Source organism: Delphinus delphis, chromosome 19, assembly GCF_949987515.2.
Source record: "Delphinus delphis chromosome 19, mDelDel1.2, whole genome shotgun sequence".
NCBI lineage: Eukaryota > Metazoa > Chordata > Mammalia > Artiodactyla > Delphinidae > Delphinus > Delphinus delphis.
The window spans coordinates 59,241,008-59,267,451 of record NC_082701.1 but is presented as its reverse complement, the minus strand read 5'-3'; the positions used below and the strand labels follow the sequence as shown (position 1 = coordinate 59,267,451).

General features: G+C 50.7%; 1 protein-coding gene across 1 annotated transcript; it reads right to left on the bottom strand.

Moving 5' to 3' along the window:
- On the bottom strand, positions 1–26,107 carry TNFRSF13B (TNF receptor superfamily member 13B). Its single transcript, XM_059998319.2, has 5 exons — positions 26,050–26,107; positions 9,404–9,541; positions 6,659–6,904; positions 537–722; positions 1–230 (listed from the first exon to the last, which is right to left on the bottom strand). Exons 2-5 carry the CDS (start codon positions 9,510–9,512, stop codon positions 10–12), a joined length of 762 nt encoding a protein of 253 aa, XP_059854302.1. The 5' UTR covers positions 9,513–9,541; positions 26,050–26,107; the 3' UTR covers positions 1–9.
- Between the last annotated feature and the right edge of the window lie 337 nt (positions 26,108–26,444).

Genomic DNA, 26,444 nt, shown 5'->3' with positions numbered 1-26,444 from the left:
CCCCCAGGTTCATGTGGCCAGGCCTCCTTCTTGGGCGGGCGTGCACACGACCTCAATGCCGCAGAGGCCACCGTTCGGGGCGCGCACGCAGGGCTGTCCGGCTGCGCTCTGGCCGTGGCGCGCCCACCTCCCGGCACGCTCGGGCTCCCTGCACTCTGTGAAGCAGAAGCTGCACGTCTCCGTCGGCTCGGGCGTTGCCCCTGCAGCGCTGCCCGCTTCCATCCAGTGATCTGCTGAGGGGGAGAGGGCGTTGGCCTCGGCCTGGACCCCTCCTCCCCCGCCCTGCACCCCCAGGGGACCACCTCCGGTGTTAGCCTGTCCTGGCAAGTGGGGCAAGCCCCAGGGCCCAACACCCACCCTTCCTCAGGGCCCTGTCTCTTCTTGCCTTGGTGTTTGACCCGATTTCACCAGGACAGATAGGAAACTGTAGGAACTGGCGCCAGGCTGCTCCCCGGGAGGACCGGCAACCGCTCTCCACTTAGAAACGGGGGCAGAACCAGGACAGAGGGATGTCCAGGACCCCCCTGCGTGCTCACCCTTGGAGGACTTGGCCCGCATCCGACATGGCCCTGGGGGTGGCTGGCAGGAGACCTGGTCCCCCCTCCTCTTCAGGAAACAGGCCACGGCCAGCAGGAAGCAGCAGATGATGGCGCAGAGGCAGAGCCCCAGCGTGCTGTAGACCAGGGCCAGCTGGTCGGCGCTCAGCTTTAGCCCTGGGGGGGCTGCAAGACAGCGGGGGACCCAGAGTCAGGAGGGGCCCCTCCCTGAAGCACCCCCCCTCCGGCCAGCAGCCCCTCGTCCTCGCTTCCTCCTTGTGAGCCCCAAACAAGCCATGCGGTCACCCCCATGCCCCCTCGGAGGGCCGGGGGACCCCGGAGCTGCACGCCCTTTGTCGTTCTCTCTCACTGTGGGGTGTAGCTTGGGACAGTACCAGAGGTGGACGGGCGAGCAGGTGGACAGTTGTCCAGGGAGGGTGTTTGACCAGGGAGCGCGTGCTTGGAGAGAGACGGTGGTGGTGCTCCTGAGCCTGAGGGGCAGATGTACACCAGGGGGGCCTGGGGAAATGGGGCACTGGCCCCGCTCAGGGCCCCGAGCCAAAGCCCTGCCCTCGAAATCTGTCCCGGGCCCTGGGATCGGGCGCCCCCAGCCCGGGAGGAAGGGCTGCCGGCCGCCTGCTGGTCTTGCTGCACGCAACACTTTCTCTAGTGTGTCCCTGACCCTCGCGCTTCTGTGAAGGAGGGGCGCTCGCCCCCTTTACAGGTTGCGGTGTAGTCCACGTGCTGCCAGGTTCACGGCCCTGAAGATGAGGGGGGGTGGTTAGTGTGTTCTCAGGCTCGTGCAGCTGCTGCCTGTGCACCTGAGGGGTGTCCGGCACCGCATGACGCCCCCCGTCCGCCCCGGGCACCACCACGCTGTCTCTGTCGCCTGTCCTGGACACTTCATACCAGTGGAATTGTGCAGCACGGGACCTTCACGTCTGGCCTCTCGGCGTGTTTCCAAGGCTCAGGCGTGTGGCACGTGTGTTGGGTCTGAGTAACGTCCACCGTGTGGATGCACCACATCGTGTTTGTTTGTCCACGACGAGCAAGCATTTCGGTTGTTTCCACCCTTGGGCGGCTGTGAAGGCTTGCGTGCAGGTTTCCGTGTGCATGTGTGTGTGCTGCTCTCGTGGACGCGTCCCACGAGCGTAGTTGCCGGGTCAGGTGGCGCCTCCTTGCTGAGCTGTTTGAGGATCCTGCAGGCTGTTCCCGCTGTGGCCACACCGCCTTACAGTCTGTATTTCAGATGACAAAACTCAGCCTCAGATCTGGTCACAGTTGCAGAGCTGCACCTGGGGGCAGGTCTGATGGGCTCCACGCCGGGGCTCCACGCCGGCCGCGCACAGATGGCAAGATGGACACTGTCCCTCTTCCTTACGCAGCCTCCTTAGGGGCAGAATTTTATGAAGTGACAGCTGGCTGGTGCTACCCATCACAGAGCTCTGGGTGGGCTGTTGGTGCCACCCCCCGGCCGGCGACGTCCGTGTGTCCCAGCTCCCGGGCCCCCATCTGCTCACCGGCTCCTGTGCATCCCTGGGATAAAATAAAGCCATCGGCCTGGCCGGATTAGCAGGGGAGAGGCTGGCAGCCTTCGCGTGGGAGGTGGAATTCCCAGCTACCAGACGCTGCTAAGTACACAGTGAAGTGCTGGGTGGATTTCAGGTGTCTTCAGCTGAACTCTAACTACCTCGAGGCTGGCTGCTGGCATTTGGAGACGGTCCTTGATTCCTGCCCTTCAAGTCGGGCTGGGCCGGGCCCCCCTGCACCCAGCAGTACGCAGTACAGGGGACGCAGGGCCTGGCCGGGCCCCCTGCACCCAGCAGTGCGCAGTACAGGGGACGCAGGGCCTGGCCGGTGCCATGACGAGGCCTGGCAGCCTCTGCTCTGCTCTCCCGGGCGCCCGGAGCCACCACGTGAGGAGGGTGATTTGGGGCTTCCTGAGGGAAACGGAACCAGTTCCTGCCTGGTGACCCGCTCGTAGAGCGTGCTTCGCAGAGGCCCTGGATCCGGAGGAGAGGTGCAGTTAAAACTGCGAAAGATGTCACCTTCCGCCTCTGTCCCAGGCTGGCGACACAGGCACATCTGGGTGGGGTGGTCTCCTCTGAGGGCCACATGCAACCACCTGCCAACACGGACACGCCCTTTCAGGCTTGTGGACTCACTGCCTTCACTTCTAGGCACGTGGATGCAGGCATTTGCTGGGCTCTGTTTACAGTGAGAGCCGGAGACCAGCTCCCTGGTGGGTCCTGAGATGGGCTGAGCCTCAGGGGCAGGAAGTGAACAGGGAGAGAGAGGTGGGCGCTCGGGGTTCTCCCTGGTGTGAGATGTGCTTAGACAAGAGCATGTGGGAACCGACAAACCCAGGCCGCGGCAGGTGTTGCTCCTGGGGAGAGACTATCCCCAAACCTGGCTTTTTAATACCTTCTTTCTTCCGTCGCGATCCCCGTGTGTCGTCCGTTCGCGGGAACGGCAAGGAGCATGCTGGCTGCCTCACTTGTTGAAGCCTAGTCAGAGGCTGGCCAGGTGCGGGGACGGGGTCCCCAGCCACCGCTGTGCTTCCTCTGTTCAGTCACCAGCTGTTCAGGTCTGCAAGCTCGGTCGCTGACCTCTGTCGGCCCTCAGTGACCTGGCCCCGGAGTGGAGCGGCCTCGCCCAGTGCCTCCCTGTCTGCTGACCCCGGTGGGTGCAGGGGCTTCAGTCGGGAATGGATGTGAGCTCTGTCCTTGTCAGAGAGCCAGGCCTGCGGCGCAGTTCTGAGCACCGCCACCAGGGGGCACCGCGGATGGTTTATTTCCAAGCGGGTTTTCCATTAGATTTGTTCCGTGCTTGTACTGTTTTCAGAGTCAATCTCGCCTAGAAACAAGATTTCCCCGACTGCTGCTGCTGGGCTGGAGCTCGGGCTGGCCGGGCGGGCAGTGCTGTGACCTGTCCTGAGGGGCCTTGGTGTAGCCGGGGCAGGGCAGGTTCTGAGCCTGGGCCCTGCGGCCACCCTCGCTCACGGTCAGGCCTGCCTCCTGGTGAAACGGGGTGGACGCTCCGGCCTCCGCGCTGTTGGTAGCAGCTCGACCCAGTGGAACGTTCCGCCAGCATCCCCACGGCCCCAGCCCAGCGAGCAGGCAGGTCAGGGGAGGGGTGAGGTGGGCTCCCGAGGCTTTCTGCCCTCCTCCCCTGGCCTCAGCCCTGGGGATGCAGAGGGGGCCTGGGGCAGCCGCCACGGTGACATCTCTTGCAGCCGTCGGGGGCGGATGGGAGGTGTCGTGTGTGGGGAGAAAACACTCCACACCCTGAGATGAAAAGCCAGAGACGAGACCAACCCCCAGGCCGCCGTGCAGGATGTGCTCCCAAGGCGGGCATCGCCCTCCCACAAGGGGTCTGGTAACCTGCACGTGGGACCTTATGACCTGATTTGGGGAAAAAGCCTTTGCAGATGTAATCAAGTTAAGGGTTTGGAGCATCAAGGCCCAGGGTCGCTGAGGCCCTGCGAGAGCCCTGTGAGGGGGGTGCCGGGCTGCCTGTCCCCAGTGGGGACAGGGAGATACAGAGTCTGGAGACGTCCCAGGTCACCCGTGCTCACGCCACCTGGAGCTCTGAACCCGGGACCCAGGAGGCCCTTGAATAGGGCCTGGGGGCTCCGTGGGCTCGGATAAGAAAAGCAAACCTTAATTTTCACTAAAGCTTAGCCTTTGCTCCCACTGTTTGTAGCAGTCGCAGCCCCAGTGGTCCTAGCAGTGGCTGTACCCTGTCCACAGAGAATCCGTGTGTTTCCGCTCCCAGCCCCTCCCAGCACCTGCACATGCTGTGCCCTCTGCCTGGAACACCTTTCTCCACGTCGTCTCTTAGATGTATGCTTTCCTTTTAAATGAGCAGTTACTACGTGCTGATCCTGACACTCAGTGCAGCAACCCCGTGAAGGCAGGTGATCTCAGTCTTACGGAAACACTTAACCTCAGAGAGGTTAAGTGACTTGCTCAAGGTCACACAGTTGGTGGGAGATGGAACCAGGGGTCTGGCCCCCAGTCTGCCTTGAGGGCCTCTCCTCGGGGAAACCTTCTCGCCCCATTGCACCCTGGCTGGGGGATGTCGCCACGCACTGAGGTTACTCAGTCATTTGTCTTGTCTCTCCCATCAGACTGTAACTTCCATGGGGTCAGCGACAGGGTCTGCCTGACTCTTGGACCCGTCCCCCCAGGCACAGCTGAGCCCTCCACAGTTACCGTCAAATGAAGGAACGGCCATTCCGAGAGACGTGGAGGGACCAAGGGTGGGGGCTGGCAGGGCGGGGAGTGAGTGGGGGGACAGGTCAGCCCCGCGGCCACGGGCAGTGTTCTGCACGCCCTGCCCTTAACACCCAGGGTGTGGGCCCGGCACTTCTGTTCGCAGTCCCCACCAAACCCAGCTCTCGCCCCACCTGCACGCAGGTATCGGGACACAGCGGGACACACGTAAGCCCCAGACCTCCAGAGGGACACGCGGCAGGGGGCAGGTATGGCGAGGCGTCACCCAGCCCTCCGAGGCTCGGGAGGCCGCACCATGGAACGACTGGGACAGCGGTCAGGTCAGACGTGGTCACGCTGACCCCACTGGCTCCTGGAATGTCTGTCCACACTTCCTGGGGGATTCGTACCTGGAGGGTCCACCCCAGGCCCTCTGGGGAGGGGCCTTGGCTGGTGGTCACAGACAGGAAGGGCTAACGGTGTCACACTGGCAAGAGGTCCCCCTAAGTGGGCGACGGCACCACAGAACACTGCTCCGGGGATTGGCTCTTGCAGAGCAGACAAACTTTGGGACCCGCAGGCCGGGCCCGAGTCCCCGCTCAGCTGTGCACTGACTCTCCAGGTTTTGAGACTCAATTTCTCTGTCTGTAAAGGGGAATCTGTGGCATCGGAGGTGGACGGGGTTCTGGGTTTGGCTGGAAGAGTCAAATACGTCACTGCAGGGAAGGCGCAGGGGTCACCAGACCTTGGAGAGCAGCCCCCTTTGTGGTCCCGTTCGTCACCCCCTCCACCCGTATCCACGCCCTCTGTGTGTGAATCTGCATTTCCTATCACAAGAGGCTGTGCTGGATAAAAACCGGCCACAAACCCCCCACAGCTACAAATCCTTCGCCTCTCCTCCAGCCGAGAGTGGGGTCTGTCTCCCCCGCCTTGAATCTGGCTGGCTTTGCATCTGGAGGGATAGGATGCAGCAGATGATGGGTGCCAGCTCTTGGCCGAGAGGTTCAGAGGCCCGTGTGTCACCTCTGATGCTGCTGCCCACCCGCTGGTCCCAGGGGAGGATGAGAGACTCAGGAGCAGAGCCCCTCCAGCTGACTCCAGCCAAGCCCTATGCATGAGGAATAACACGCCATGGAATCTGGGGGCTGTTTGTTACGTGGCAGCAGCTTACTGACAGGAGAGCAGAGCAGAGTAAGAGACAACAGTCTAACCGAGAAGAACCAGGCTGGGCACTTCGTTATCAGGACACATGAAGCCTGTTCTCATGGAAGTGACGTCATGAGGAAAGTCACAGAAAAGGAGGAAAACCAGCCGGCACCTGGCAGACCAAGAGCACCATAAATATCAAGCGTTTGCGGGTCCACATCCCCACCCAAGCCGCGTCCTCTCTGACACCACAGAGCAGAGTAGCTGAGCCAAGAGGTATTTTCTGGGAGGATTAATTAGGTCATTTCCAGTGCTCGGCACTTAGTAAGTGCCTAGTTCAAGAGACCCCCTCACATATCTAAGGAGGCCCATCTCCACCGTGAGCTTTTTTGATAGTACTTTTCTTTCTCATTCTTGGGAAGTCTCCATTGCCTCTAAATGGAGTGGGGGTCTTGCTCACAGGTTAGCTGTGCTATCCACTCGCTGCCCTGTGTTCTGAGAATTCATTCAGCCACCATTATGAGACTCCCAACTGTCGGGCCTTTTTTCTTCTTTTGCTTCCTTCTTGCTCACAGACTTCTGTACACTTTGCTTAATTTTTTTTTTCTATCCTGTGATGATCCCCCCACCCCCCTGGTTTCTGGCCATTTGCCTGCACTGGACTTCCTGCTTTGCAGCCTCTCCTTATTGAGGCCTGGTGCCTGCCTTCCACCCACTCTGACCCTTGGACACCGCGCAGGCCAACCTTAGGTGGCTTACCTGGACCCACATCCGAGCCTCTGTGCTCTGGTCCCTGGTACCTCCCTAGGTTGTCTGCCCGGGTCGAGGCCTCTCCGGTCCGCTGTCTCCTGACCTCTGGTGGGAGGTTCACTTGACTCCTGAACTTGTTCTCACAGAAGTGTGTGCATTGCTTGGGGTGACGTCCACAGATGGAAGCACAGCTGATACAGTCCCCCAGGAGCTGGTCATAGTACCTGCCTTGCTCTTTGCGGCAGCTGAGTGACTCTGGGAGACAGAGATGCATGATGCTGCTGGGTGACAGACACAGGCAGAAACTGGGGGTCTGGCCTCAGAGGGTATCAAAGTTAAAAAAAAATCCTAGTCCAGTTCCCCAAAAGCAATTCCAGAGTAATCCAAGTCCTCTTCCAGTATGCAAATATAAGACTATACGTTGTCCTCTAAGTACTGTTTTAGCTGCATCACACACATTTTGACATGTAGTATTTTTTCTGTACCTAGTTTAGAATGTTCTTATTTTTCACTATTATTTCTCCTTTGACCTATAATTTAAAAGAGCATTTCTTAGTACTAACTGTATAAGGGTTTTCTAGTTATCTTTTCAGTTATTACATTGTCACATAACTTCTTTACTTGGGTTTTTCAAACCTCATAAGGGAGAAACATATTTCATATAAACATAAGGAATGGAGAACAAAGCCAGAATCTGCCTTAGCAAGTTGGGGAAGGGGACTGGAAGGAAGGTGAGAAAGCTCAGATTAATAGTTTTTTCTGTCTTAATAATAAATGAGAATTTTAGGAGCTTAACCAGGCATCAGTGCCAAGGGGCAGAAGCCAAGCAAACTGAAGCCCATTCACCCTTGCTGGAGAGAGCAGTTTTGAGTGCCATACAGAAACCTGTACTTTCACAGGGTAGGTTTCCCTTGTCTCTAAGGTTCATTCATATGAAAATGTGACTCGCATGCAGGTTTTCAGAGCGCATCTTGGAGGCAGCACAAGACAGAGGCCAAGAACCCAGACCTTGAAGCCACGCGGGCTTGGGGAAGCTCTGGTCCGCCTCTTCACGTGGTGGGCTTGGCCCCTCCATTCCTCAGTCTCCTGTTTTCCAGGAGAGGAATAGTTATAACAATGGTGATTTCTTACGGTTGTTACGGGGATTTGAAGTCCCCGGCACAGTGCCTGACACATAATGAATAATGCTCAGGGTTTAAATAGAATATTCACCTGTGCCTCTGCGACGCAAACACGCCAACGCGTACATCCTTTTCAGAGTAGAAGACAAAACCAGGAAGGCCTGCATTTGGGACCTCGGGAGACTCGGGTGATCCTGTCAGGACCAGTGACCACCCCTTGCCCTTACCCTGCTGTGGCCCCTGGACCCTCCTGACCCCGACACTCACAAGGTGGAGTTAGCCTGATGGCAGCAGTGTTCCCGGGCTTGCCGTGACCTCCTCTCGTCCTTGGGAACCCCCATGTGGCTGTGCAGGTGACAGAGCTCCACAGACCACCAGCCCTCACTGCCTGACCTCACAACCTCCCCTCTGGGCCTCGATATTCCCTGTTGTATTTTCCCGCCTCCACGCCTTTGTCCACGCTGGTCCCTCCAGGGGTGCCGTCCCCCCATCTGACTTCTGCATCTGTGGACTCTTAACAATCCATCGCAGGGGGCGCTTCTTACCAGAAAACTTCCTCGCTCCCCAACCCATCAGCCGGACGTGGTCTCTCCCAGCTGTGGCGTTTTACGGTAGTTCACCTTTTTACCATGAAGTGGAGTCATTTCTCCCACTAGATAGTAACCTCCTTGAAGGGTCTGTCAGATTCCTCTTTCCAGGGGTTTGTGGGTCAGCACTGAATGTCCACCTCATTAATGGATAGTGGCTCAGAGCCATGGTGTTGCAGACTCAGAAAGTTGTTGTTCAAATCCTAACTCTTCCACTATTGTGCTGTGTGATCTTGGGCAAGTCACTCAGCCTCTCTGAGCCCCACTCAGCCAGTATTGATGAAGCACTTACTATGTGTCAGGCACTGTGCTAGGCTTAAGAAAGGAATTGAGCTCTCAGTCGGGTGGTTGAGACACATGAACACACAGGAAAGAACGTGTGGTATAAGCTGTGATAAGTTCCATCAGGGAAAGAACAAGTTATGAAAAAGCAAGCAAAAGACAATTAGAGAAAACTGGATATGGCCTGAGTGCAGATGATATTAAGGAATTATTGCTGGGGGTGATAAAATATTGAGGTTATATTTTAAAGGCCCTTATGTTTTAGGCATTCGTGATCCAGTATTTACACATAAAATAATACGAGTTCTTGGATTGGCTTTAAAATACACAAGTAAAAAAATTGGGGACTGTAAAGGTGGCATTTCTAAAGCTGCTGATGGGTAGACAGGTTTATCGTGCTGTCCTCTCTCTCTGTCATAATTTCTATAATAAAAAGTTTCAGAAGAAAGAGCAGAGAATGATGAAGGAGGGCCCACTTTCCATCCGGCAGTCAGAGAGGACCTCTTGATTTGGGGCTGAGACCTGAAGGCCGGGTAGGAGGGAGCCCAGGGGAGAAGGTGGGGAAATGCATCCCTGTGCAAAGGCCCTGAGGCAGGAAGGAACAGAGCATGCTTGGGAAGCTGCAAGGAGGGTAGGAGGGTCGAAAGGTAGAAGGTGCCACACTGTCCGTCTCCCTCCACCCCTCCTCAGGCCCCAAGTGCAGGCCAGGGGGACCCCCGGGGGCAGGAGGGGCATCCAGCCCAGGCTCGGGCCCCAGAACTCACTGCAGAAGGCTGCACAGGTGCGTGGATTCTGATTGCTGCAGATGGTTTTGCAGGAGACGCAGGTGTTCAGCAGCGGGTCCCAGTACTGCTCTTCGGGGCAGGGCTGCATGGCCACCCCCAGCCGCAGGCCCTGTGGGGCTGAGAGGCAGGGAACGTGAGGGCAGCTGGCACCACTGGAGGCCGGAGCCCAGGCGGCCTCTCCCGCTCACGTTCCCTAGGGGGAACAGACAGGGTTGGTTTCTACCCCAGTTATACTTGCTGGGCAATCCGGGGCTGACACCCTGAGCCTCAGTTTCCCGTCTGGGGCACGGCAGTTCTGAGGCCCCTCTGGCATCAGTGGAGCCCTGCTCGGCCCTGTTCTCTACCCTCATGAACGTGCACACGCCTCCTGCCACGGGGTCTTTGCACGTGCTGGTCCCTTTGCACCCCATGCTCTTCATGCTTCACGACTGGTCATTTCCTCCTGACCCCTCAGATCTCTGTTGCAACTTCGTTTTTTCAGGGAAGCCTTTCTGACACCCTCCCACCCCGGATTGGGACTTGCTCCTTCTTCTGCACTTGTCACTGTTGTCACTTGACTTTTGTGATGCAGTTATTTGATAGTGTCTCCCCATTAACTGGGAGCATCACGCAGGCATAGATGCTAATTGATTTGTTTGCTGCTGGGTCCTCAGAACCTAGATAGTGCCCAGGACATAGTAGGTGCTCATTAAATGAATGAATTCGAAAAGCAGAGCTAGCCAGTGCCTAGCAAACAGCAAGCACTCAATAAATGTCCATTTCCTTCCCTTGCTCTTTTGCTGAGATGTGAGACACATACAATGACAAATCTCAAGAGTACAGCTTGACAAATCTTTGCACGTGTACACGCCTGTGTCACGACCACCGCGTCAAGGTGGTGAACATTTCTTGCTCCCTGATGACTCCCACGGGCCCCTCCCACCCAACATCCACCCCCAGAGGTGACTTCTGTTCTGAGTTGAACGCCACAGGGCCAGAGGCTGCTGTTACTGCCTGTTCCTGAACTTTCATTGTCTGGGTTCTTTGGCTCTGCAAGGCATCTGGGACTCATTCCAGATGGTTGTGTGTTGCTGAGTCTTCTGTAATTTTCTGCCTAATTTCATGGCATTTTCCTCCCCAACAAACAACTTCTTTTAAACATTTTTTGAGGCACTTGTTTATTCTTTAATGGGAGTCCACTGAGGAAAGACCAGCGGCTCCCCCTCGACCTGGCAGCTTAACCACCTGGGTTTATCCTCCTTCCCTCTTGGAACCAAACTGAAAGGGCAGGAAAGGATAGTTGTCCTCGAAGGTGGAATGGAAGAAGTGACTGCAGCAGGGGACAGGCGTCAGCAACGTTTTGGAAGACGGAAGGCAGAGGGCCTGGGGTGACAGGCTTCAGTTGAAGATCTCTCTCGGTTGAAGCTCACGGGGAGGAAGCGGAATTGCGTCACCGAATGCTAGGAACCTCCTGGAACTGGGGCACTAGGACCTCTGGCCGTGGGGGATGGGAGGGCAGAGCAGTGAAATAGGGTTGGATGGAGACTTACGTCAAGAGGGCTTGACCCCAGGCAGGCGACGGCCCCTCACCCACCCGAGCAGGAGGTTGGGGTCTCCTCAGACACAACTGAGGAGGGGTGGCAGTGAGGTCCACTATCCCCCCGGCCATACCTCAGGAGTGCTGTGGCCAGGTTTGTAAAAGATGTGTCCTTCCCCATCCTGCAACTGGCAGGAAGCCAGCAGACTCTGCTCTGGAAAAGCTGACCCAAAGGAAAAGCCCTGGAGGCACTGACTGGGAGATTCTTTCAAGAAAGTGACCGTGCTGCTGCCTGACCACTACAGCAAAGCTTCTGTGGGAAAACGCCGTCCATTTACCCGGAACTTCCAATCAGCCATTAGTGCCTCAGTGTGAATTGTGAACTGCAGCCAAGGGTCACCTGATATTGGAGCACCACCTCTGCATGAAAGAGACCTTGGACGATGCAAGCAGAAGAAATCCACCCAGTGCCAATAGAGACAATGCAGGGAACAGAAGAAAACTACAAGATGAAGGCAAGACATCCTTAGAAAGAGAAGAGAACTTTTATATCCACGAGAAAGAATGGTGTGCTCATTTTTTTTTTTTTTCCGGCTTGTGGGATCTTAGTTCCCCAACCAGGGGTCAAACCTGGGCCCTCCGCAGTGGTTGAGAATCTGCCTGCCAATGCAGGGGACACGGGTTCGAGCCCTGGTCTGGGAAGATCCCACATGCCGCGGAGCGACTGGGCCCATGAGCCACAACTACTGAGCCTGCGCGTCTGGAACCCGTGCTCCGCAACAAGAGAGGCCGCGACAGTGAGAGGCCCGCGCACCGTGATGAAGAGTGGCCCCCGCTCACCGCAACTAGAGAAAGCCCTCGCACAGAAACGAAGACCCAACACAGCCAAACATAAATAAATAAATAAATAATTTATAAAACAAAAAACAAAAAAAAACCCGGGCCCTCAGCAGTGAAAGTGTGGAGTCCCAGTCACTGGACCGCCAGGGAATTCTCAGTGATGTGCTACTTTTTAAATTTTTTTTGCGGTACGCGGGCCTCTCACTGCTGTGGCCTCTCCCGTTGTGGAGCACAGGTTCCGGACGCGCAGGCTCAGCGGCCATGGCTCACGGGCCCAGCCGCTCTGCGGCATGTGGGATCTTCCCAGACCAGGGCATGAACCCGCGTCCCCTGCATCAGCAGGCGGACTCTCAACCACTGCGCCACCAGGGAAGCCCAGTGATGTGCTACTTTTAAAGAATTGTATGCATAGAACAACTAAGAATGACTAGAAATTTTAAAATATAATAGCCAGAATAAAAACATCTGTTGAAGGGTTATCAGATGTAATTGAAGAAATATCCCAGAACATCGGAAAAGATGTGAAAAATATGGAATTATATCAGGACGTCTGGAGGTTGACTGATGGGAGTTCCAGAGAAAACAGATTTGAAAGACAGCCTCCAAATTCAAAGAGCCAATCAGGTGTCCTGCACAATAAATTCTCTCAAACCACAAGACCCACCATCGTGAAATTCAGGAGCAACAGAGACTTGGAGGAGACTCTTAAGCCTCCTTGAGAACAACCAGCTCACCTACAGGGAGGGCTGTGTGAGTTAGGAACTCTATGGACATTTCAAATCAAAGCGGGGGCGTGAGCGATGCCAGGGAAGATGGCCAGGAGGAAGCCCCAGCGACCTGCTTCTGCCCTAGCGGCCATCAAGCTGGCAGCCTTGGCCGAAGTAACGATATTGGAGCTCTGGGGTTGTCTATGGGACAGTTGGGCAAAGAGGCTGGTAGATTTGGGGAGTTTTGGTGCCTTTCAGCCTATCGTGGGGTGGTGGCTGTTCATGTCCCTGGGGCCACTTGCTGGGACCTGGATGGGCAGTAAGGACCTTGTCCTCTGAATGTTGGGATTGTGGGTTCTAACTGCTGGTTGCCGCTTTTGATCACTGAGGAGCCAGCACAGAGGGTGGTGGGCGTTGTTTCAACCTCCCTGGTTGAAGTGGCTCCCAGGGGCTTGGAAGAGATCTACTGCCCCCCATTTGGGGAGTCACACATTTAGGAAAGTCTTTGTCAGGTCGCTGGCTGACTGCAGAGACGAAGGACCAGAAACTTTGGTGACCACACACAAGGAATACCTACTTTGCAAAAATAGTTTGGAAGAGTCACAAACAGACTCCAGCTCTCAGCAACAAAAACTTCAGCAATCCCTGAGGAGTGAGAGAGTTAAATTTCCAGACTTACCACAATGTAATGCTCAAAATGTTCAGTTCTCAAAAAACTTAACAAAACGTACAGAGAAACAGGAAAATACGGCACATTCACAGAAAAAAAGCCTTTGACAGAAACTATCCCTGAGGAAGCCTAGACATTGGAAGTATCAGTCGAAGATGTTAAGTCAACTGTCTTAAATACGTTCCATGAGCTACAGGAAACCACAGACAAAGAACTAAAGGAGATCAGGAAAATGATGTAAGAACAAAATGAGGATATGAATAAAGAAATAGAGGTTGTAAAAAAGGAACCAAAACTTGGAGGCAATCCAGATACCCTTTAGTAGGTGAACTGATAAATAAACTGTGTCATCCAGACAATGGGACCTCAAACCGTGAAAAGACATGGAGGGATCTTAAATGCATGTGACTGAGAAAAGCCACGCTAAAAAGGCTCCACGCTGTATGATCCCAGCTCTGTGACATTCTGGAAACAGAAGAAAGATCAGTGGTTGTCAGGGGTTGAGGGGGAGGGAGAGATAAAGGTGGAGCACAGGGGATTATACAGAGCAGTGAAACTGGATGCAAGTCATGATACATTTGTCAAATCCCATGGAAAGTACAAGACCGAGAGTGAACCCCAGTGTAAACTGTGGAGTTTGGACAATAATGATGTATTAATGTAGTTACTCAATTGTAGTGCATGTGCCACTTTAGTGCAGGATATGGATAGGGAGGCTGTGCATGTTTGGGGACAGGGGGTATATGGGAATTCTCTGTAATTTCCATTCCATTTTTCTGTGAACCTCAAACCACTCTAAATAATCTATTAAAAAATGGAAACAAACTGAAATTCTGGAATTGAGAAGTCCAGTAACTGAAATGAAAAGACTCCCTAGAGGGGTTCAGTAGCAGATCCGAGCAGCCAGAAGGAAAGGACCAGTGAGCCTGGAGATAAGACTATTGAAATTATTTAGGATAGGAATCAGAAATTTAAAAGAATGAGAAAAAATAAACAGAACCTGAGGGACTCGTGGGAGCCCATCAGATGTAACAGCGTATGCACATAGGAATTTCAGAGAGAAGAGAGAGAGAAAATATTTGAAGAAATAATGGCTGGAGACTTCCCAAATCTTAGGAAAGACATGAATATACATGTCTGAGAATGTCCATGAATAAGCAGGATAAATTCAAAGACGCCCACATTGAGACACACTGTAATAAAATTGTGGAAACCCAAAGATGAGAGAATTGTGAACGCAGCAACAAAGAAACAATTGTCATATACAGGGGATCCTCATAAAATGAATAGCTGGTTTCTCCTTAGAAATCATGGAGGCTGGAAGTGAGCTGTTACATTTAAAGTCCAAAAAGAAAAAAAAAAAAACTATCAACCAAGAATTGCGTATCTGGCAAAACTACCTTTCAGGAATGAAGGAGAAGTTAAGACATTTCCAGATAAGCAAAAGCTGAGAGAGTTTGTTACCAGTAGACCTGTCCTACAAGAAATGCTAAAGGGAGTTGTCCTTCATGCGGAAATGAAAGTGCACTAGACAGTAACTTGAAGTCATAAGAAAAAAGAAGGAGCATTGGTAAAGGAAATCTATGACAATATCAATATCAATAGGAAGGGACAGAGATATAGAACAGTGTTTGTACACTACTGAAACTAGGTATTATTGAAACTAAGTTGTTAGAGGTTTAAGACATTAGTTGTAATCCTCAGGGTAATCACTTAAAAAAATAACTAAAAACATACAGAAACCGAAAGAAAAAGGGAGTAAAAATGGCACAGTACAAGTAATCAACTAAATACAAAAGAAAAGTCAGTAGTGGAGGAACTGAGGGACAGCAAACGTGAGACATACAGAAAACAGATAAATGGCAGAAGTAACTCCTTTATCAGTAATCATATTAATGTCAATGGACTAAACTCTGCTATTACAAAAGGCAGAGACTGGGAGATTGGATTAAAAAAACAGTATTCATCTATATCCTGTTCATAAGAGACTTACTTTACATAAAAGGACACGAGCTTGAAAGTAAAACAATGGACAAATATCGTCCATGCAAATAATAACCAAAAGAGAACTGAGGGGGCTATATTATTATAAGACAAAGTAGTTTAATCAAAAGAGGTTACAAGAGACAAAGACAAGATATATTGATTAAAAGTTTGATACAGCAAGAAGATTTAACAGTTATAAACACATATGTGTGTTACAACAGAGTGCAAACATATGAAACAAAAGTTGACGGAATTGAAGGGAGAAATAGTTCTGTGACAATATTTGGATATTTCGATTCCCCACTTTCAGTAGTGGGTAGGAGAACTGGACAAAAGATCAATGAGGACAAGATGACTTGAACAACTCTGTAAAGCAACCATATAACAGACATATACACGACACTGCACTCAGCGACACAGACTACACATTCTTCTAAAGTGTCCATGGAACATACTCCTGGACAGGCTATATATCAGGTCACAAAACAAGTCTTAATAGGTTCTAAAAGATAAAAGTAATTCAAAGAATCTTTTCTGATCGAAGTGGAATGAAACTAAAAGCCAATAACAGAAGGAAAATTGGAAGGTTCACAAATATGTGGAACTTCAACAACACACTTTTTTTTTTTTTAATTTATTTGGCTGTGCCGGGTCTTCGTTGCAGCACACTGGATCTTCATTGCAGCATGCAGCATCTAGTTCCCAGACCAGGGATTGAACCTGGGCCCCTTGCATTGGGAGCAAAGAGTCCTAACTGTTGGACCACCAGGGAATTCCCCCCAAAACACTCTTAAACAACCAATGGGTCAAAGAAGAAGTCACAAGAGGTATTAGAAAATATCTTGAGATAAATGAATATGAAAACACAATGTACCAGAAGTTATGGGATACAGTAAATGTAATGCTGAGAGGGAAATTTATAGATATAAATGGGTACACTAAAAAAAGAAGAATCTTTCAGATCTTGACCTATCTGTATACCATGAGGAACTAGAAAAAGATAAGCAAACTAAACCAAAAGCAAGCATAAGGAAAGATTAGAGCGGAGACAAAAAAGAGAATAGAAAAGCTGCAATATGGACTTCCCTGGTGGTCCAGTGGTTAAGAGTCCACCTTCCAATGCAGGGGACGCAGGTTCAATCCCTGGTTTGGGAACTAAGATCCCACGTGCCGTGGGGCAACTAAGCCTGCGTGCCACAACTACTGAGCCCGCACACTCTGGAGCCCGCATACCGCAACAAAGAGCCCACGTGCCGTGGCCAAGATCCTGCATGCTGCAACTAAGACCTGATGCAGCCAAATAAAGATAGAATTGATTAAAATAATAATAATAAATTTAAAAGAAAAACTGTAATAGAGAAAATCAACAAAGCCAAAAGTTGGGTTTTTGAATAGATTTACAAAACCAACAGACCCTTAGCTGGATTGATTAAGAAAAAGAGACGAAATGAAAGTGGGGCATTGATACATATTTTATAGGTTATAAGAGAGTACTGTGAACAATTGTGCACCGACAAATCAGGTAGTCTAAATAGACAGTTTTGGAAACATACAATCTACAAAAACTGATACATGAAGAAAGAATATCTGAATAGACCTATAACAGGTAAGGAGATTGAATCAGTAATAAGAAACCTCCCAACAAAAAGCCCAGGACCAGGGCTTCCCTGGAGGCGCAGTGGTTAAGAATCCACCTGCCAATGCAGGGGACGCGGGTTTGAGCCCTGGTCTGGGAAGATCCCACATGCTGTGGAGCAGCTAAGCCCATGCGCCACAACTACTGAGCCTGCGCTCTAGAGCCTGTGAGCCACAACTACTGAGCCTGTGTGCCACAACTACTGAAGCCCATGTGCCTAGAGCCCGTGCCACAGCAGTGGCTTCAATGAGAAGCCACGGCGATGAGAAGCCCGCACGCTGCAATGAAGAGCAGCCCCTGCTCTCCACAACTAGAGAAAGCCCGTGCACAGCAACGAAGACCCAACGCTGCCAAAAATAAATAAATACAGTTTTTTTTTAAAAAAGAATGTGATCATTAAAAAAAAAAAAAAAAGCTCAGGACCAGATGGCTTCACTGGTGAATTCTACCAAACATTTAAAGAAGAATTAAAACTAATCCTCAGACTTTTTCAGAAACGTTGAAGAGGGAGCACTTCCTAACTCTGTGAGGTCAGCATAACACTGGTGCTGAAGCCTAATAAAGACATCATAAGAAAAGAAAATTTCAGACCAATATGCCCTGTGAGTATAGATGGGGAAATTCTCAACAAAATACTAGCCAATCAAATCCAACAGCATATTAAAAGGATCATACATTATAACCTAGTGGGATTCATTTCCAGAATGCAGTAATAGTTCAACACATGAAAATCAATAGATGTGGGCTTCCCTGGTGGCACGGTGGTTGAGAGTCCGCCTGCCGATGCAGGGGACACGGGTTTGTGCCCCGGTCCGGGAGGATCCCACATGCCGCGGAGCGGCTGGGCCCGTGAGCCGTGGCCGCTGAACCTGTGCGTCCGGAGCCTGTGCTCCGCAACGGGAGAGGCCACAACAGTGAGAGGCCCGCGTACCACCAAAAAATTAAAAAAAAGAAAATCAATAGATGTAATACACTTCAAGAATGAAGGAAAAAACTACATGATCATTTTGAGGCAGAAAAAGCATTTAACAAAATTCAGCACCTTTTCATGATAAAAACATTCAGTAAAGTAGGAATAGAAGACAACCTCCTCTACATGATAACAACCATGTATGAAAAACCCACAGTTGACATCACACTCAGTGGTGAAAGACTGAAAGCGTCTCTCCTATGACTAGTAACAAAACAAGAATGCCCACTCTTACTACTTCAGTTCAACATAGTACTGGAAGAGTAATTAGGCAAGAAAAAGAAAGAAATGTATTCAAATTGGAGAGGAGAAAGTAAAATTATCTGTTCATAGGTGACATGATCTTATATGTAAAATCTCTAAAAATTTCACACACTAAACACTGTTAAATATTCAGCAAAGTTGCAGGTACAAAAGCAACACAAAAAATCAGTTGCATTTTTCATATACTTGCAATGAACGATCCTAAAAGGAAATTAAGAAAACAAATCCATGTTCAGAAACAAAAATGAATAAAATACTTAGGAATGAATTTAACCAAGGTGGTGAAAGAAGTATACCCTGAAAACTACAAAACGTTGCTGAAATCAGAGAAGATCTAAATAAAAGACATCCCATGTTCATGGATTGAAAGATGATGTTAAGATGTCAATACAATCCCTAACAAAATCCCAGTGACGTTTTTACACAAATAGAAAAACCCATCTTAAAAATTCATTTGACCCTGAATAGTCAAAACAATCTTGAAGAAGAACAACAAAGTTGGAGGACTCATACCCTGATTTCAAAACTTACTACAGGGCTTCCCTGGTGGCGCAGTGGTTGGGAGTCCGCCTGCCGATGCAGGGGACACGGGTTCGTGCCCCGGTCCAGGAGGATCCCACATGCCGCGGAGCGGCTGCGCCCGTGAGCCATGGCCGCTGAGCCTGCGCGTCCGGAGCCTGTTGCTCCGCAACGGGACAGGCCACAACAGTGAGAGGCCCGTGTACCGCAAAAAAAAAAAAAAAAAAAAATTCAAAGCTAAAGTAAACAGTGTGATAATGGAATAAAGACAGATACTCAGAGCAGTGGAATAGAATAGAACCCAGAAATAAGCTCTCCATCTATGGTCAGTTGATTTTCAACTGATGGAGGAGGGGGGAAAGCAGGGTCCGTCTCAGTCAAGAGGGAAAGATAGAAGTTCTCAGAATGATGGTGAAGGGAGTCCCTGGGACATGGCCTGGAGGGCAAGGGGGAGCCCTGTCTCAACTAAAATAGGAGAAAAGCGGAAGGAACATCTCCAGTAGAAACAGGGAACCGTATATAAGCGAGTCTGCTTGACCAGTTGACAGGCTGGATCTGCCCCAGAGCTGGGGGTGAGTTCCTGAGACATACAGAGAAAACCAAGGAGTTTCAACTCCAGGGAGGTCACATGGCTCAGCTGTGAACAAAGTTTACATCGTCATGTTGAAGTGAACTACAATCAGGGAATAACTGACTTTGTGTCTACAATAGTCACTCACTTGTGAGAGGGGACACCCCTAGACCACTGTCAGTGAACAGGGCAATGACAGGACTTATAAGACAGGAAGGAAGGAGGGAGAAAAACTGCAGAGGGTTTTGCATAGGGGGCAAATGGGTTAGCTGGCAGCAAAGAGGGTGATCTCTCCTTGAGCACGTGGTGGGCTAGGGGGTCTGAGAGAGTTTCAGCAGCTTCCACATTCTGGGTGACAGGTCAGAGAATTACAGTGATCATTTACAGTCTCTCTTTTATGAATCGGGAAGGAGGAGGAAGAGAGAAAGGTGGGGATGACCGTTTCTTCCCATTGTAATTTCTGCCTCCTGTTGACTCATTCTGAAAACCGATTTCCCATGGTTCAGTGACAAAATGTGTGTGAGCGCAGCCGTGCCTGTGGAGGAAGCACAGCTCTGAGTCACCAGCCAGCCAGCTTAGGAAAGGCTGGCAGCACAGCCTCGGGTTTTCTTTTCTGTAAACGGGGACTATGGGTGCTCCTTTGCAGAGCAGGTTTCCTCGAGGATGTGCACATGACACGCGTGGAACTGGCCCGAGGTGCCGTTGCCAAGTGGTAGTTATTTGGATAAAGTGGTTTAAAATATAATGGATTAATTATAATCATTTCATAATCAGCAAATCTGCACTCCAGGCCTGGGAACTGCCCCCAGAACCTCAGCTTGCGGCTGAAGCACCATAACTTCCCAAAGACACTTGTCCCTGTACGCTGCTGTGTCACCTGACCTCTCCTCTGAGATGTCTCAGGTGTGCCTTCCTGGATGGCCATGTGGCCTGAGCACCTTCTACCTGGTAATGTTTCTTATTTTGTAATTTGACGTCTGAGGGTGTAGCCATCTACCTCCTTACACTGTCTCATTCATCTCCGAGCCCAGTGCTTCTGTAATACCAGACACACAGTAGGTCCTCGGCCAATGGTCACAAATAACCAAATACTTTATACAGAGCTGTCCTCAGTGAAGACATGTGGAGTGGTAAGCAACCCTCGTGCTTGTGCTGTGTTAACATTGCATAATGTCTGAGTTTTGTTCTGCCCCCTCCCCTGCCTGCATCTCCTCCTTTCAAGTAGGACTCAGGGCAGAGGTGTCCTGAGGTTGGGGGGTGGGGTGGGAAGAGCAGAAACCCTGGCTTTTGCTTTCAGAACTTAGAGGAAAGGATTTTTGGCACAAAATGATTGGGCCAGAAAACAGCACAGAAAATAATTTCTCCTAGCTTGAAAAAAACAGCCCGAAGATTTAAGCGTGAAATAGAATAAAATTTTAAAAACTTCTAGAGAAGAAACCATTCGATAACTTCTTTATAACCTTGGAGTATGAAAGGCCTTTCTAACTGTGACCCCAAATCCAAACTCTATAAAATACAAAATTGATAAAATAGACTACACAAAACAAACAACTTCTGCATGGCAAAAAGCAGCCTAAGGAGGAAAGTCCAAAGACAAAAACGGGAACAAAAACACTTGCAACTTGTATCTAAAGAGTAAGCAGACGGGCTTCCCTGGTGGCGCAGTGGTTAAGAATCCGCCTGCCAGTGCAGGGGACACGGGTTCGAGCCCCGGTCTGGGAAGATCCCACATGCTGCAGAACAACTAAGCCCATGCCCCGCAACTCCTGAGCCTGTGCTCTAGAGCCCGTGAGCCACAACTACTGAACCCAAGTGCCGCAACTACTGAAGCCCGCGCGCCTAGAGCCCGTGCTGTGCAACAAGAGAAGCCACCGCAATGAGAAGCCTGCGCACCTGCAATGAAGAGTAGCCCCTGCTCGCCACAGCTAGTGAAAGCCCACATGCAGCAACAAAAACCCAACACAGCCATAAATAAATAAAATAAATAAATAATACAAAAGGAGAAACACATGTATAAAAAAAGAGTAAGCAGAAAGGAAAAGGCCAGCCACTCGACAGAAAATTGGGCAAAGGTAATGAACAGACAGTTCACAGACAGGGACGAACAGCATAAATTTGTCTGGTCTTATTCTTGGGAAACAAGCAAATTTGAACTACACTGAGACCATCTTCTCCCTAATAGATTGCTAAAAATCCAGAAGTTTACTAACACCTCCTGTTGGCAAGGTCACAAGGAGAGTGGCACTCATTCACTCTGGAAGGAGAGGAATAGGGATAACCCTCAAGGGGGGAGATTTGGCAACATTAGTCAAAATGACTGATGTTTTTACCTGCTGATATAGTGATTAATCTCTGGGATTTATTTCAGAGTGCAAAATGATAATTCATTGCAGCAATGTTTGTAATAGCAGAAGATTGGAAGTAGCACAAATGTCCATCAGTAGGGGATTGACTGAGTATATACACTGGACTATTATGCAGTTATAGAAAAGGGGTGAGGAAGCTCTCTGTATGTTGCTTTAGAAAGAACTCCAAGATATATTAAGTGGAAAAACAAACACAAGGAGCTTCCGTGGTGGCACAGTGGTTAAGACTCCACGCTCCCAATGCAGGGGGCCCAGGTTCGATCCCTGGTCAGGGAACTAGAGACCACGTGCATGCCGCAACTAAGAGTTCACCTGCCATAACTAAGGAGCCCGCCTGCCACAACTAAGACCCGGCACAACCAAATAAATAAATAATTTTTTTAAAATAATAAAAAAATAAAAACAAAACAAGGTCCATAACAGCATGGCTCACAGTCTCCCTTTCTTTCTGCAAAAAAGGAGAAAGTTCTAATCTAGATTTATAGGTATTAGTATATACATAAAGAAACACTGTAAGGAAACATACAAAACCAAAAACAGTGTTTTAAATAAAATACTGAAGAATAAATTGAACAAAAGAAGCACAAAACTTGCACATTGAAAACTACAAAACATTCCTGAAAGAAGATTTAAATAAATGGAAAGATATTCCATATTCATGGATGGAAAGACTTAATATTGTTAAGATAGCGGTGCTCCCCAAATAATTCTGCAGATTCAATGCAATCCCAATCAAATTCCCAGCTGGCTTTTCTGCAGAATTTGAAAAGCTGATCCTGAAATCATCTGGAAATGCAAGAGACCCAGAAGAGCTGAAACACTTTTGAAAGAGAACAAAGTTGTAGGACTCACACTTCCCAATTTCAAAACTTACTACAAACCAACAGTAAATAAGACAGTGTAGTACTGGCATAAGGACAGACGTGAGTCAGTAGAGTAGACTTTAGAGTCAAAAACTAAAGCCTAACATTTATGGTCAATTGATTTTCAACAAAGATACCAAGAAGATTCAACGGGAAAAAGGATAGTCTTTTCGACAAATAGTGCTGAGACAACTGGGTAAGCCACCTTCAAAAGAATGAATGTGGACCCCTAACTTACACCATACACAGAAGGTAACTCACAGTGGGTCACAGACCTAAATGTAACTAGACAAGTTTTAGAAGAAAACAGGAGTAAATCTTCATGATTTGGGGTTAGGCAGTGAGACCGAATGCACAAATGATTCAGAAGAAGCTTGAGAGACTGGACTTCATAAAAATTTTAAACTTTTGTGTTTCACAGAACACCATCAAGAGAATAAAATGATATTCCACAGACTTGGAGGAAATATTTCCAAATCATATATCTGATAAGGGATTTGTATCCAGAATATATAAAGAACGTTTACAACTGAATAATGAAAAGACAAATAACCCAGTTTAAAAATGGGTTAGGGGGCTTCCCTGGTGGCGCAGTGGTTGAGAGTCCGCCTGCCGGTGCAGGGGACACGGGTTCGTGCCCGGGTCGGGAGGATCCCACATGCCGCGGAGCGGCTGGGCCCGTGAGCCATGGCTGCTGAGCCTGTGCGTCCGGAGCCTGTGCTCCGCAACGGGAGAGGCCACGGCAGTGAGAGGCCCGCATACCGCAAACAAACAAACAAACAAAGAACAGTGCAGCTGCTTTGGAAAACAGTCTGGCAGCTCCTCAGAACGTTAAACACAGAACTACCATATGGCCCAGCAATTCCACTCCTAAGAGAAATGAAAACATGTCCACCCAGATACTTGTACATGAACGGTCACAGCAGCATTGTTCATAGTAGCCAAAAAGTAGAAACAACCCAAATGTCCGTCAACTGATGAATGGATGAGTAAAATGGTCCATCCATACAACGGAATGTTATTTGGCCACAAAAAGGTATAAAGTACTGACACCCTACCACATGGCTGAACCTCAAAAACATGCTCCTGGAAGAAGCTAGTCATAGACAGCACATTCCATTTCTATAAAATGTCCAAAGTAGGCAAATCTGTAGCGAGAGAAAGTAGGTCAGGGCCAGCCTAGGGCTGGGGGTGGGGAGGTATGAGGAGTGACAGGGGTTTTTTGGGGGTGACGATAATGTTCTAAGATTAGATTATAGTGATGGTTGCACAGCTCTTAAGCAGGTGAACTTTGTGGCACGTCAAGCATCTGAACAGAGCCGTTTATTCTAGAGGGGGCAGGAGAGCTGGGCGGACAGATGACCAGGAGGGCAGGGAGGCTGTGTGAGGTACCTTTTTATACTTTGTGGGCTTCCAGCCTGTGACTACCATCTATTCACAAAGCAGACTTATAAAGCAAGAGGCTGGGAATCCCCTGGCGGTCCAGTGGTTAGGGCTCGGTGCTTTCACTGCCGGGGCCCCAAGTCGATCCCTGGTCGCGGAACTAAGATCCCACAAGCCACACGGCACAGCCAAAAAATATATATAAAGAAAGAAAGAAAAGCAAGAGGACCTAAATGAGGAGTTTGGGATTGGCAGGTACACACTACTATATATAAAATAAACAACAAGCTCCTACTGTAGAGCACAGGGATCTGTATCCAACATCCTGTGATAAACCGTAATGGAAAAGAATAGGAAAAGAATATATAGGCGTATAACTGAGTCACTTTACATCAGAAACTAACACAGCATCGTGAATCAACTGTACTTCAATTAAAAGAAGATAAGCAGAGGACCACACAAAACTGAAGAGACCCCTGAGCCTTCTCCCATTTGGGGAGAGGAGGGTGGAAGCTTTCCCCACCCCACCCACAGGGAAGCGCTGGCCAGTGGACAGCAGGTTGGATCGGACGAGGGCAGCCTAGGAAGCCTCAAAGACCCATTCCCGGTCAGAGGGCACCGAGCCACTGGACCTGACAGGGACACAAGAGCCCACTCGGCCAGATGGCAGACACCCAGCTGACCGGATGTCTGCGCTGTCCCTGCCCACCCCTCCTCCAACACCACCGGAACCTACATAAAGTCCCAGAGCCATCATCCAGCCCCAAAGGAGGGCAGGAAAAGCCCCAAATTGACACTGGCCAGCAGAACAGAAGCCGTGTTGACCACGGGGAGAAGGGGAGAGCTCTCGCAGGCCTGGGTTTGTGGGCTGGGCTCATGGCCCGGGCTCTCCTGCGTCCCGGCTGTCTGCCCGTCTCCCTCACATGCCTGGCTCTGTAGGCGCTGGACCAAGAAAGGCCTCTGTGGTCCAATTAGTTTGAAAAACATTGGGCTAAAGAAAGCCAAAGTTCTGTTGTTTTTAAGTGCAGCCCTTCTCAGCGCCTTTGCTTGTGGCCCTTCAGGAGGGGCTCAGGCAGGTTCAAGGCCTTTCTGTGTCTTTCTCAGGGACTTCTGCTGGGGGAGAGGCTCTCCTTCATTTTACGACCGAGGAAATGGAGCCCAGAGAGGTGAAGGGGCTCCTCCAAGGTCACACAGCGAGTCGGTGGACAAGGGGAGGCAGGCCCGACTCCGCTGCTCCTGGCGGCCTCTGTCAGTGCCAGGTCCCAGTTCTGACAGGTTCCCGACTCGTGGGCCTGGGCCTGGGCGGTTCCATCCTGTGTCAAGGCGACCTCTTGTTCCTTCCTGGTCCAACTTTCTCAGAAATCTTAAACATCCGAGCCCTTAGCTGGGAACACATCTGGGGAGGTGGTTGCTTGACACAAAGGATTCCCATCCGGAGGATTCACGGAGGAGATGTGCTCCCTGCCAGGCGTGTGGTGGACAGAGCAGCCGTGGCCCCTCCAACCCGGCCGTGGGTCCTATCTGCACAGCGAGGGGCCTGGACCCTTCCACCTGCTTAGCACCCACGCTTCCAGATTGGGGCCTCTGAACAAACCTTCAAAACCTGCCCTGATAGAAATTCTATAGGATAAATGATCCGGTTTCTTTGATAAAAAAAAATTTAAAAAACAGCAAGGGAAAACATGAGACAGAGTGGGAATGTTCTAGTTTAAAACATATAGCCAAAATGATGGTGTTTGGATCCTGATTGGAACAAATCATCTGGAAAAGACATTGACAAGACAGTCGGGGAAGTCTGAACATGGGCGCTTTGGTGACACAAGGGAATCGTTCTTCGCAGAAGTCATCATGGCATGAGAGTTTTGGGGGGGGTTGTTTTTTAAGGAGTTTTTCTTTTTAAGGGAGACATACAGAGGTATTTACAGATCAAAAATGCACTGTTTGGACTTGTCTCTAAAGTGATCCAGCGGGCTGTGGGTAATCCTGGAAGTGTGGACAGTGGTCGACATCTGTAGGAGGGCCTGTTAGACACTCCTGATGTTTAAAACACGTCCTGGCCCATCTGGCTGTGGGTCCTGGGGCCAGCTTGGGGTGGGAGGGAGAGGGACTTCCTGCCTGTGAGGCCGACCCTCCAACCTTGCGGCTGCTCTCGGGAACGCAAGGCCAGACCCCCAGGGCCCCAGACCCAGGGCTTTCCACGTGCACAGGCGCGGGAGGCCCCGGGGCAGCCCGAACTTGCCCGTCTGCTGTGGGCCGCTTCCCCTGCGTCCCCAATGCCATGCAGAGACCCAGGCGGAGCCCCTTGCGCCCACCCCCACCTCCCCGGCTACTCACATGGCTCCTCCTGGCCCTCCCAGCTCCGGCCACCTCGCCTGCTCCGGCCCAGGCCACTCATTACTCAGGACGTTTATTATTAGCCTAGATTTGATTAGTGCCCGGGCTGCACTTCCTGGGTTTCCCCCCCAGCTGTAGGATGTAAATCAGCGGCTCCCCTCCCTCCTCGCTTGCGCCCTCTGTCTTGGGAGCTGAGGGGTGTGGGCCCAGCCCGATGCTCCAGGAGCCCCCCCACCACCACGCTGTCCGCTGAGCCCCCAGGGTGCACTGCCCATGGGCCTGGTCTCCTGCCCCATCACACACCCCAGGCTGCAGCCAGGGTGGCCTAGCCTCCAGGCATTGCTCAGGGCCCTTCCCCCTTTACAGCCCTTTCCTATTTCACTGCCCCGTCAGCT